General features: G+C 36.8%; 1 protein-coding gene across 4 annotated transcripts in view; it reads left to right on the top strand.

The window, feature by feature from the left end:
- RNF180 (ring finger protein 180) overlaps window positions 1-13,225 on the top strand; it is a 90,867-nt gene that overhangs the window by 16,774 nt on the left and 60,868 nt on the right. For all 4 annotated transcript variants that reach the window (XM_082783842.1, XM_082783840.1, XM_082783841.1 and 1 more), the window contains one exon: window positions 2,010-2,960. In XM_082783842.1, the coding sequence (XP_082639968.1) occupies window positions 2,010-2,960 (951 nt within the window). The remainder of the gene's footprint in view (window positions 1-2,009; window positions 2,961-13,225) is intronic.

Below are 13,225 nucleotides of genomic sequence, written 5' to 3' on the forward strand. Positions count from 1 at the left end.
TAGTTTTTCCTCTTAATGCACACCATCATTAAATCTGTGTACCCTCAGCTTCTTTTCAGATCTTGCTGATTTTCCCGCTGCCACCGCCTCCACTAGTAGGCTGTTACTTCTTATCCTGAGTCAGTGCTTCCACACTCCCTTGCCAAGCTCATACTAAATCAATCCCAGACTTCCTTGTACTGCAGCTCATAGGGTGTAGCATTGTTCTTTTTCTTCCCTACAAACTCTTGTTTTCCCATTTCTGCCAGAATCACAGAACAGCTGAGGTTGGAAGGAACCTCAGGGTCCTTCTGGTCCAACCCTCCTGCTGAAGCAGGATCACCCAGAGCAGGTTGCCCAGGACAATGTCCAGGCAGCTTTTGAAGATCTCCAAGGAGGGAGACTCTGCAACATATCTGGGCAACCTGTGCCAGTACTCCATCACCTGCACAGTAAAGTGCTTCCTGATGTTCAGGAGGAACCTTTTGTGTTCCAGTTTACCAGACTGTTAGCCTTCTTCTCTAACCTTTGTGGATACTTTTTTCTCCCCTTTTGGCAATCTGGGTTATTATTCTGTAGTGGCTGACTGCCTGCAATACTCACTAAAGACACTAAGTGCTTATTCCTGAATTTTAGTTCCTAGTCCATAACATCTGAGAAACAGAGTGTGGGAGATTTAGAGTAAACCTCTGTGCCAGCTTAGTATTTCTTAGGTAATGGCATAGACACAAATTTGTCAGCCTTGTAAACTAAGACTGTGTGTGTTTAAGGAGTTTTTGGGAATTTAAAAGTGTTTGGGGCATATGTAAACAGATTTCTTTTTCTCTAAGTTAATAATATGTCCAGATTTAAACAGATTCTCATAAGTGCCATAAATGCACATCTTTGATACTTTGTGAAATTTTGAGTTTTTAACCCACAACACACATGTGAGCTTCTCAAAGAAGTGAAAGAAGTGTTTCCAGAACTTTTTCTATTATTGCATGTGGAATATAACCTTTAATCCACACCAGCATTTTTCTGAAACTGCAAAAATGGTTTTACTGAAACTTTCCAGAGCATTCACTCAGACAAGCATCAGTCATAGAATCATTTTCCCAAACTACCTTGCAAAGACATTTGCAACTGAAAGCAATGCTAGAAACGTTGGATAGCTTCTGTATTCATGCCTTAACCCCACATTGGGCACACTAGTGAGTAATGTGTGACTGGAGTTTATAATGTTTTTCCTATGGGCTGTGATCATGAGAACACTCGCATGACTTTAATCCTCAAAAAAGTTTCTCCTGAACAGATTAATATATTTAGTAAAAACACTAATAGTTGTGCAAGTATGTAGGAGCTTATAGTTGTCTGATATGTATCTTATTTTCAAAGAGTGACTTTAGGATTGAAATGAGATTCATAAAAATATAGATAATGTAAAGAAGTGTGTCCCTAATGATACAGTATTAAATATTTGTGATGTCATTTGCACACAGATTATGTTGTAATACTACATAAATCAAAATGCCAGTACCATTTCAAGTCTTTTGTGGGTAAGCAAAGTAAAAAGCTATATTCTCTTTGAGAAATCTCCTTCCACTGTACTTAGTATGCAAGAAATGTATTAGCACTCAGAAAACTTAGCTGAGAAACTGTCCTTGCCAATTCCAGATTAACGTGGTAAATTGATTTCACTATTTTAAAGGATCTAATGTTTTCGTTGGCATTGCAGCATTATTCTATCAGTGGACAAATAATTAAAATACTTTAAAGCCTCTACAGTTTGAAATGTGTGTTAGTTCTAGATTTCTTAGATTTAGGATAGTTATCACTTACAGCTAATTTTTACTTCATCAAGCAGAGTTTTCACTGGAACATTTTCTATGGTGGATTTTCTTTTTGATCTGCAGTCTCTTTTTGTGTTTGACAAACAAAAAACAAGCCCTTTTATTAAAGGAGAAAAGTAAATCTAGTAATGATTTCTTAATCATTGATTTATAATGAATGTGTTGGATGTCAGTTTGTTTTCTTTTTTTTGTTAATAGGCACAGTGGACAATTGGAAAACTGCATTGTCCGTTTTGTGAGGCCCGTTTAGGGGGCTTTAACTTTGTCTGCAACACAAAGTGTTCCTGTGGACAGTTAGTAAACATACATTTCTGCAAAAGTCGAACTGACTATCAGCCAGCTTTCTCTCTTAAATTGGCAAAATCATCAGGAAAACACTTACCTCTCTGCAAAATTAAGTCTGATTTTAGCACAGATACCCACCAAGAAGTGGTAACAGCAACTTTGGAAATCAAACCACAAAGGTTTTCATACATGGCCAGAAATAATAATACTGGAAGATTAACAGAAGCACTTTGCCTTGAAGCAAGATCTCCCAGATCAGAGATGAAAAGGAAAAAACTTGTCTTAAAGGCATTAAATCAAAAAGGAAATCTTTCTGCTTCCTGTCTTCTGAATGATGCATGCACTCTAAAACCTTTCTGCAGAAGATCACGTAGTTGGGATTTAAATGTCAGCAAGAGACTTGTTTTGTCACCTTCATTTGAAACTTCCAGTACAGGAACTATTTACCATATGAAATGGTCGAATGGACAAAATGCAAATCCACCTGTTTACACACAAAGTGGCTTGCAGTTAGAGTCCAACAGTAGTGCTTTTCAGGAACAATATAGGTCAAATGCTGACAAACTACAGAAGAGGATTCGAGATACTTCCTTTACCACATTGGTACATAGAGGCATAGAGAGTGAATGTGATTTTGAAGCTGCTGGACAATCTTCTGGGAGTGCCATTGCTGACGGGTCACCTTTTGTGATGAACATTTCTTCATCTGTGAGTGCTGTAGAAGAGGAACAATATATTGCACCTGTTGGTCTTGTGCAGCCTACAAACACTTCCGTCAACCAAAAACTGAGTAAGAGAGAAAGAAACAAGTTGAAAAGCTTAAGGAGAAAACAAAGGAGGCGAGAACAGTGGCTACAGAAGCAAGTAGGTGTTTAAAGTGAATTGTGCTACTTTTTTTTGTTTCACCTGCTTTTATAATTTTTAGTTTTTGATACTGTCTCATAAGGTATTGCAACTTCTTCCTGCATGTAATTTTTCTAATTCAACCTATTTATTTATTTATTTATTTATTTATTTTTGCTGTATTAAAATCAGATCTTGGTAGATATACATAACTCATTTCTGTTGACTTTTTGTTGTGATGTAACAACAAATCCGAAATGGAAGGTAAAATTTAATCAATGTGATTAAAGGAGGCCTAAATATACAAATCTTTTAAATCAGAAACAGTAGTATTTCAGCATTTCTTAGGTATTAAGTAATGAGATTTGGGGTTATCTTTGCATTAAAAATATATATATATATTTTTTAAAGATGTTTGCATTTACCATTTATTATAAAACAATTATTTTTTTCTTTGAGTAAAGAACTGATTGTTTACTATAGCTTTAGTAGCTAAATACTTTGTCTACAAATCTAGAAAAAATAATTACATATTTTTATAAAGCTTTTACACGTTTCAATCATACATCTATGTTTTCCCTCTTCATTCCATTAAAGAAGAACAGAATTAAACAAAACTGATGGTCATGCAAATTTGGAAGGGTGAGGAGGGCAGAGACTGGGAGTATATCTTTACATGAATAACAGTTACAGTTTGCTCAGTAATTAATTAGAAAGGTTGATGATATGTATACCTTTAAAAGAAAATTCCTCCTCATATAATTTCTGCTATAAAATACTGTGTGGCTAGAGAGAGCAAACATGCTCACTCTCACCAGAGAAGTAATATCTACTCCAGAAATCATTCCCACTTTAGAAAGATATGTCATTGTGAAGTGCAGTGACATGCAAATCTCCAGTAAGCCTTATTTCACAGATATATTTTATGTGATTGTTTTGCATTTGGTATCAGTAAAGTTTAATTTGATATTTATGCTTTTTTGAGAAACCCCAATCTTGTTTTAACAGGCTATGCTTAGCTTAGGTATTAAACTGTTTTTGTTGGTTTGCAAATAAATAGGATATCTAGGACCAATGGTTCATGTATGAATCTTACTTTAGTCATTAGTACATAAACGTTTTTCACCGTTAATATTCCACTGACCTCTTACAGTATGCTCAGACGTTGTGTGACTTTGGGCTCTTTCCTACATACTGCCAGTAGAACCTTTAGAATGTAGTATGGAATAAAGGCAGAGCACTGAATTCAGGATCAAGAGATAGTTACCTGGAGGCTGTCTCTCTTAATTAAATTTAAGAACCAGCTTGAGAATGTGCTGGGTCTGGGGACATATCATAAGACTTTTTAGTATACCAGACTTTTTTTTTTTTTTTTGCCTTTGGGAAGGATTTTTGTTTAATTTAAAGAGAGGTTTTAATTGGCCTTGTCATATTTGGAAATCTGATTTTGTAAAATACCTCACTGATACTGAGAATAAAGAACCGTTCCAAGACCTGGATGTTTTAATATTGAATGCCTATTTTCTACTAAGTTTAAAGATTATTAGATGTCAGCATCCCTAAAATGGCTTTAAAAATTCCAGTTCTATATTATTTTTCTTGAATGAAATAAGGGTGCAAAAGCCTGGCTTATATGAGCATTTGCGCAGTCATGTCATCTGCAGTCTCTCCAGATGCTACTTTCAAGAGTAAAATGTACAAATTTTCCTAATTTGCAGTAGCTGAAGAAAGAAAAAATGTACTTTCAAATGTTCTTGTTAAACAATGCCCTACCTATTCCTCTACATCAGTTTGCTATATCAAACTTTTTAAAAATGAATACAGTTGTTAAATCTGGTATGTCTAATCAGCAAGCATGCAATTTACACATTCAGAACATATTTAAGAGGTATGTGAAATAAATAATCAGGTTTAAATAGTAGTTTTAAGGGGTAGTTATTTCAGTTTGTTTTCCCTGAAGGTCATTGATTTCTTTACTTGTGCTGAAAGTCTGTGACCTGAGAAGGAATATTAAAAAGAGCATAAAAACCCATACTTTTCAGACTGTCTGTCAACATGTGTGGCTAATGCAGTTGCACTTCCCATCACTGTAAATATCTTCCCACGATAATGTGGACCAGAAAATCACATCCCTTCTACAGTCCGACAGTGTCACAGGATGTGATGCTACTTTGCCACAGACTACTTGCGGCCTTTCCAACTGAAAAGCATTTTGAGAGACCTTTTCAGACTTTGGACTTGCTTTGCAAATGCAAAGCCCAGTTTATTTTGTAGCATGATAACTATCTGTTGAGTTGTTCTACTGTCTTTAAGTAAGCTAAAATGCCTATGAATGTTGTGTCATGGCAGAATGCTCACTGTAGTGAAGTTGAAGTATATAAGCTTAAAATTGTAAATAGGAACAGTTCTGTGAGCTCCTTGCCTGCATTTGCCCTTGCACTTATGCTGTCTCTGTGGAATAGGTGCAGGACTGAGATGAGATACCCTGCTAACAGCAGAGGGACCCAAGCTTCCTCCGACTGCTCTGCAATAGAAAGCTCTTAAAGCCTGGAGAGGATACCTATGTTTTGTGTGCACATATGTGTGCATGCTTGTGTTTGTGGGGGATTTCTAGCTGTTGGGTATATTGGTAGGGTATAACAGTAAGTATCTAGGTCTAGGAATTGCTAGTGTTAATAAGCATTTTTGTATTTGCTGCTATAGCTAAGAAGATTTACATTACAAACTCTTTTGTGTACATCTTGTTACATTTGCATTATTTATTAGTGTCTAAAGTTCATATGAATTTTCTGAAACATGAAAGACAGAAATATAATTTATTGCTTCTCCTGTTTTGTTTCTGTTCATAATCATTTTACACAGAGCAAGTCTACATAGCTAGCTTCAAAACTGGTATCCTCTTGGAAATCATCCTGATTGTTGTGGTTTCACCCCAGCAGGCAGTTGAGTACCACATCTGCTTTCTCACTCTCCCCGGTGGAATGGGGAAGAGAATCAGAAAGAGAGAGGTGCAGGAAAAAAGATACAGACAGCTTCACAGGTAATGCAGATGAAGCAAAACAGGTGTTTAGCCCCTTCGAGGAAAGCAGGGCTCATCACAGGTAACAGTTTATTGGGAAGACAAACACCATCACAGAAGTCATCAAATGTCCCTCCCTTTCTCCTTCTTTACCCCAGTTGTTACTACTGATCACAGCACCACATGGTGTGGGACATCCCTTAGGCCATCCTGGGCTAGTTTTCCTGGCTGTGTCCCCTCCCAGCTCCTGGGGCACCCCCAGCCTCCTCACTGGCAGGGCAGCATAAGGAGATGAAACGTCCTGGGCTCTGTGCAAGCACGGCTTTGCAACAGCTAAAAACATTGGAGTGTTATCACCACTATTTTCATCAAAAATCCAAAACAGCATTGTGTAAGCCTCTACAAAGAAGATAACTCTGTCCCAGCCAAAACTGTGACACTGACCCATCCAAAAACATACTACTTACTGGTCATCCGAACTGCATCGTGTGTCTCTTTCTCAAAGTCTCTTCTATCTTACCAGGCTTGTATTTCTTTACACTACACTAAATTACAGTTATTAATATCACATTTCCTGTGGAATAACTGCTTGTTATGGCTGTGATTGCACCATACAAAGATAACAAAAAATATAAAAGATAACAAAGGTAAAAAAGCATACTGGCTGCAGATACCTGGTCAATTAGAGTAATTGCTAAACCAAGTACAAGAAAGCTGCAGACAGGTCAAGAAAATTTCAGGCAGAGCAAGCCTCAGCCCTGAGGCCTTGCAGGTTAAGTGGAGAGCTGATGGTCAGTTTCTAGCAATGACAATACAGGGTTGTGTTACAGGGCTACTTAGTTTTAAGCATAAGGCAGTATTTTTATTTAGGTAGGAAATTTTGGACCTGAGTAGCTTCTGAGCCAAAGCTTGTCTATCTTTGCTTTTGATTTGGTTGTAACTGTTATCTGGTGATTTTTGTAATTAGGGGTTTAATTCTGTCACAGATTGTAAACCGGAGTAACAAGGAGGTATTGACAATGTTGGATTCATGCCAAAATCTGTAACGTCCCTTCTTTAAATTGCAGTTGTGCTCTCTGTGTAAAATTACTCATGGAGCTACTGGACAAACAGAACACATCAAGGTTGTCTCAGTGTATCACTATGTATTCTAATTTTTTTATGGTTATCTTGAAACTAGAATCTATAGAGTAGAATTTAGTATAGGTACACTGTTGTAATATAGCTTTACTGAAGGCCAAAGTAGTCATCTGTGTTGTGCGTATTTTCCTTCATTTAAGTGAAATATATATGATTAATCTGTTTGTCTATAAGATATTTTCAGAATATACAATTGCTGCAGATTAACCTCAGCACAGCAGAAGTCATAGATTCATAGAATCATTTTGTTTGAAAAAGACCTGTAAGATCACCTAGTCTGGCCTTTAACCTAGCACTGCCAAGTCCACAATTGAGCTGCTTTGTGTTAAATGCTCATTTTGGGGGGGGGGGGGGAGAGGGGAAGTGGTGGGGGTGTATCTGCTGCTTATTTTAGTTTTTCTAGAAGCCCACAGACAGCTTAGATAATAACAATTCATGAGACTTGCTTTCCCTCGACTAAAAATGACAATGACTCTTTCATGGAGGTAAGTCATAGTGGTGTGCAGCTAGGTGCATGCCATAATTCCAGCATGGATCTTTATTACACAGAGTGAAGAGCAGACTAAATTGCGCAGTTAAGTAAGATGACTCATGACAGATAAAAATCAAAGTTCAACAATGGTATGAACAAGAATATAGGAGTACTTTCATATTTATGAGATTTACTGTGGATTACCAGAAGGACCACATCACATGCACAGTAAGGACAGAGTTTAAGATTAGTTCTTATACTGGAAAATGATGAATTGTTATACAATTTTGTGTCCTAGACCTGTAATCCTTCACTTCTACAAATTGTTCTGCTAATGACTTTCTGACTATGCATTTGAGTCAGTTTTGTATTTCTGATTGGTTTTCATGTTACTAAACTCACTGAACACATATAAATGGAGGCAAATTAAATAGACTTTTGCATTTTTAAGTAGAAATTTTAAGTAGAGAGCAGGGCTTGAGTCTAGAAATGCAGAAATATTTTTCTTTCAGGAAAAAAGTTCCTCACATCTGGGAATATTAAATCTCCATACAGTTGTTTTTTTTTTGTTTGTTTGTTTTTATTATTATTATTTGTTAGCTTGTTTTTAAAAGATCTAATCCTTCATGCTATGTAGTGGTCAAGGTATCGATGAATTTTTCTCATTCAAAACTCCTCTTCAGTTTTATGCTATCAAGCATCTAAGTGGGTTGTTTGTTCGCTTGTTTGTTTTGTTCTTGTTGTTGTTTTTCTCATATCTCCATTTGGAAGAAAATAATGCTATCTATTTTTTTCTATAGTTTTTCAACTATTTTAGCTAAAACTGTAGGCATGCACTGAGAAGTCACTCTAAGCATCACAAAGACATCACACAAGTAGAACAGAGCAGAAAAGATTTAATACAACCTCACCATTTCTGAAATTGATAAGCTCTCAGTGATTTTATTAAGAAATAGAAGAATTAAAATAAAAAATAGTGAAAATAATTGTTATATATAATACTGAAGAGATGTTTTTTATAAAAACATTTCATAAATAAATGTAAGGAAAGATGGCATCTACTGTTATAGTTGAAGAAGTTTCTAAATTTAGGTTCTTAATTTAGTTTTCTAAATTTTAAGTGTTTCACCTTCTATTTGATAATTAGGAGTTTAGATGTATTGTTTCTAAAGACTGGAATACTAGAGTATCAAAATTACAACCTTTAGACACAGTGGGCATGAAAAGCAGAAACGTTCTGATTTAGTAATGATCTCACATTTTTGAAAATACTATTGGACAGAAAGAAACAAATTCATCATCATTAAGGAAGGCTTCCTCCCCGTAATCTTTAAAAAGAAATCCAGCAGTTTGACAGAAGATTGATCAAATCTTAATCTTTTGTAGCTCAAAAAGTTGAAAACTTGTAAGTAAATTTATTTTCATAATATGTAAATCTCATTTTCTTCTACATATAGGGTGAGAAGAACTTTTACTAATCGATTTTGTAGGTGTGGAAAATCAAATAAGTATTTGACATTATGAACACATAGAGAAATAAACCATTTGATTCTTCTCCCAACTTTTGAAAGCCATTTTGCATTTTGATTGTGATTTAGACTTTTTGCTATGGTGCAGTGCTAATATAGACTCTGAAGCAAATTGCAAATAATTAGCAAATTTTGCATTAAAATATGATCTTAGCTAAGAGAGAGTATGAAGAAGCAACTGGTGAAGAATGATGATTTTCTAATTTAACCTCTTCCATAAATGTAAAATTTCTAATTTATAATAATTTCTAATCATTTGGTGAAAGCTGTATAGAAGATGAAAAAATATTAAAAAAAAAAAAAAAAAACATTTCTGTGGACTTTTTTAAATTGTAAAATTAGAAGTAGATCCGAGTAGATCTGATTTAGAATACGTCAACTTCAATTTGCAGATTAAAATTAGTATATCTCAGGAAGAGGAGAGTTAAAAATACAGTGTGGTTCTGAAATGCATTTTACTGGAGAAATAAAACTCCAACTGCATACTTACTCCACTATCATTCTTGTCATGTTAATTTTCATACAAAGCAATCCATTAGTAAAGAACAAAAAAGACACAGAAAGCTATTGAATTCATAAGGATCAGAGGAAAAAAAACACTCATTAAAATACTAAAAAGGGCATGACTGCAGCCATGGTGGGGGAAGAAAAAGTACAGCATAGTGAAAGAAAACATGCAATTTGGAGGATTACATTCAGTGGGTTCCCAGAATTGGCAGAAATAAATGATTTTGGAACATTCTGAATGTTTTCCAGTTGGAAGTAACAGAGGGTTTGTTGTAAAAAAAAAAAAAATAATTAATAATAATAATAATAATAATAATAATAAAATAAATAAAATAAAAAGGTGTTTAGAAAATAATATTAGACCTGGAAAAAGGTAAAAACTGTGTGCCAACCATTCATATAACAGAACTTACATTCTTCATTTTGACATATTTCCTCAGTATGTTTTGTCCATTTAACATTGGAAAAGTAGGTTTCTGGAATAGGCAATAAAAAATGTAGCATTGCATATTGGCAATCGTATGTAATTCTTATTATTTTTTTTTTTTGCCTGTTTTTAAGTGGGTTCAGTGTTCAGTCTCACTTATTACAGGAAAAGTAATCACGGTGTGTGAAAATATACAGAGAGACTATTTGAAGATTAGATACAGGCAGACATGGTAATTGCTCTTGGCTGTATAATGACACATTAATTAAGTAGTGGTCCCTTTGAGGTGGGTCCAAAATCTAGATCGAAGTGAGAATGTTAATTTTGTTACAATAAAAAAAAATTCTTATCTTAGCATACTAGCAAAGTGAATATTGGATCTATGCATTAAAAGAAACAGTGAACAGAAACAGGTTTTTCCTAGATGATCAAATCTCTTGTACAGGGAACTACTAAACTGAAAAGCAGAACACCATTTTTGTAGTCACTGTGATAATATGTTGTTTCCAGCACACCAGACCAATCTGGTTTCTAACAGTAAGCTGTTTTGTGAGGATATAAATAATATATTTGAATTACTACTAGATGAATCTTTCTGGACTGAAATCTGTTAATCTATGGAATATATATCCGTATTTATGATGGTATTAACCACTGTGTAGATGTCTGTCTTCAGTATTTCTTTTGTTCTAAAAATATCCTATTTATCTTTAGTTTAAATATAAATGTAGCATTTACTGAAAGTATTTTTATATAATTATATGAGCAGAACTGAATTTTAGAGAGGTATGCTGGAAAGTACAATATGTGGTCTGTGACAGTGGGGAAAGAATATGATGGGGGTCACTGGGAGTAATGGTATTGTCACTACCCTATGCATAGCACGTAGTCTCACTTTTCAGTGGAGAGCTGATATAGCAGGTGATTGCTCAAACAGTCTCATATGGGTTCATAGTTTTTCTTCACTTTTTCTCCCATATCACTTGGTTTGTTCAGCCCAGATCAGAGTAGGCTGAGGGGAGGCCTCATGGCAGCCTGCGGTTCCTTCACAAGGGGAGCAGAGGGGCAGGCGCTGAGCTCTGCTCTCTGGGGACAGCAACAGGACCCGAGGGAACAGCATGGAGCTGGGACAGGGGAGGGTCAGGCTGGGTGTTAGGGAAAGGTTCTGCACCCAGAGGGTGGTCGGGCACTGGGACAGGCTGCCCACGGCAGTGGGCACAGCACTGAGCCTGCTGGAACTCCAGAAGCATTTGGACAATGCTCTCAGACACCTTGTTTGATTTTGGGGTGGAGACAGAATTCAGACTCGGGGATCCTTGTGGGTCCTTTCCAAGTCAGGATATTGTATGACTTTACCTCTTTTAAGCCTGTTTTGGGCAAGAGCAATGAAATGTGTTACTGGATTTGATCTCTAGCAGCACGTTGTATGAGTTCTCTGTTTAACTTCATCTATACCACTTTTTCGTCACCTTCAGCTACAAAGACACGTTTTTCTCTTTCTTGTAGTTGCATTTGGAATCTCTACATATCCAGCGTTCCAGTTAGATGGAGATTCAGAATATCCGTTTATCTGTCCCAAGTTTCTCTACCTAATCTTTTCCCTGGGCTCTTGACAGCATTTTGTCTCTTCTGCCATTCCATGTGTTACCAAATCAAAAGGTTTGAGATCTTTGCATTTCTTTTTGTGAATTTTCATGTGCATTTTCTCATCATATCTTCACTTCCTTATTTTCACCCTAAAACTTTTTTTTTCCTATTTATCTTCTATCAATCTTTTTCACTTTTCATATACAGCTGCACATGTCTTTTGAGAACAGACTTGCTATATTTTTGTATGCTATATGCTTTTTATCATCATTTACTGTTCAACTGTACAAGTAATTCCTCATGAAAAGCAGGCAGAAAGTGAGATTCTGAGCACAATAGAAGAAAACATTTGGTAAACTTGTGAACGGACAGTGTAAGAAATGTTTGTCAGTATTTTCCTAGCCAAATGGAATATGCACTAAACATGCTATGGAGTGGCCCATAGCTAAATTTCATGTGACCTTCTGCACTCCTGTGTGCCTCTGATATTAATATGTAGGGACCCTTTTCTATGGAAAGGAAACAGACCTGGCACAGATCAGGCACAACTCAGCTGGCTGGTGTGTAGTGAGAACTTCACTGACAAACTGTGAATCTTGAGTCCAAGAGAGAAACTGTTTAGTCTAAGAGAGCAGGCAAAATACAAGTTTTGTTTTTCTCTACAGTTGTCTCATCATGCTAGTGCTGTGTTGGATAGGACTGTAACTGGAGGTGAGAGAAGCATAACAAAAGGTGGTGGAGATGAAGTGCAAATGCACATCTTCTCTGCTTCTATTATGCAGTAGGATATTTCCATAGACACATAGAAGTGAAATGTAAATAGAAAATAGAGTCATAGAATCATTACGGTTGGAAAAGACCTTCAAGATCATCTGATCCAACCATCACCATACTGCCAATGTCACCCACTAAACCATGTCCCGAAGCACCATGTCCAACCTTTCCTTAAACACCCCCAGGGACAGTGACTCCAGCAACTCTTTTGGCAACCCATTCCAACACCTGACTGCTCTTTCTGAGAAGAAATGTCTCATAATTTACAATGTGAACCTTGAACAACAAGCCTTGAACCTTGAACAAGCACAACTTGAAACCATTCCCTCTAGTCCTATCACCAGTTACCTATGAGAAGAGGATGATCTGCAGCTTCCCACACCTTCCACACAGGGATCTCTAGAGAGCAATAAGGTCTCCCCTAAGCCTCCTCTTCTCCAGACTAAACAACCCCAGTGCCCTCAGCTGCTCCCCATGGGACTTGTGTTCCAGGCCCTTCACCAGCTTCAGAGCCTTTCTCTGGACACTCTCCAGGGCCTCGATGTCCTTCCTGTAGTGAGAGGCCCAAAGCTGAACACAGCACTCAAAGGCAGCCTCAACAGAGCTGAGTACAGGAATGATCACCTCCCTGGTCCTGCTGGCTGCACTATTCCTGATACAAGCCAGGATGCCATTGGCCTTCTTGGCCACCTGGGCACACTGCCAGCTCATGTTCAAGTGAGCATCAGTCAGCACACCCAGATCCCTTTCCTCTGCACAGCTTTCCAGCCACTCTGCCCCATGCCTGTAGCGCTGCATGGGGTTGTTGTGACCAAAGTGCAGGATGCAGCA

This window comes from Aythya marila (genome assembly GCF_965140915.1).
Source record: "Aythya marila genome assembly, chromosome: Z".
Classification (NCBI taxonomy): Eukaryota; Metazoa; Chordata; class Aves; order Anseriformes; family Anatidae; genus Aythya; species Aythya marila.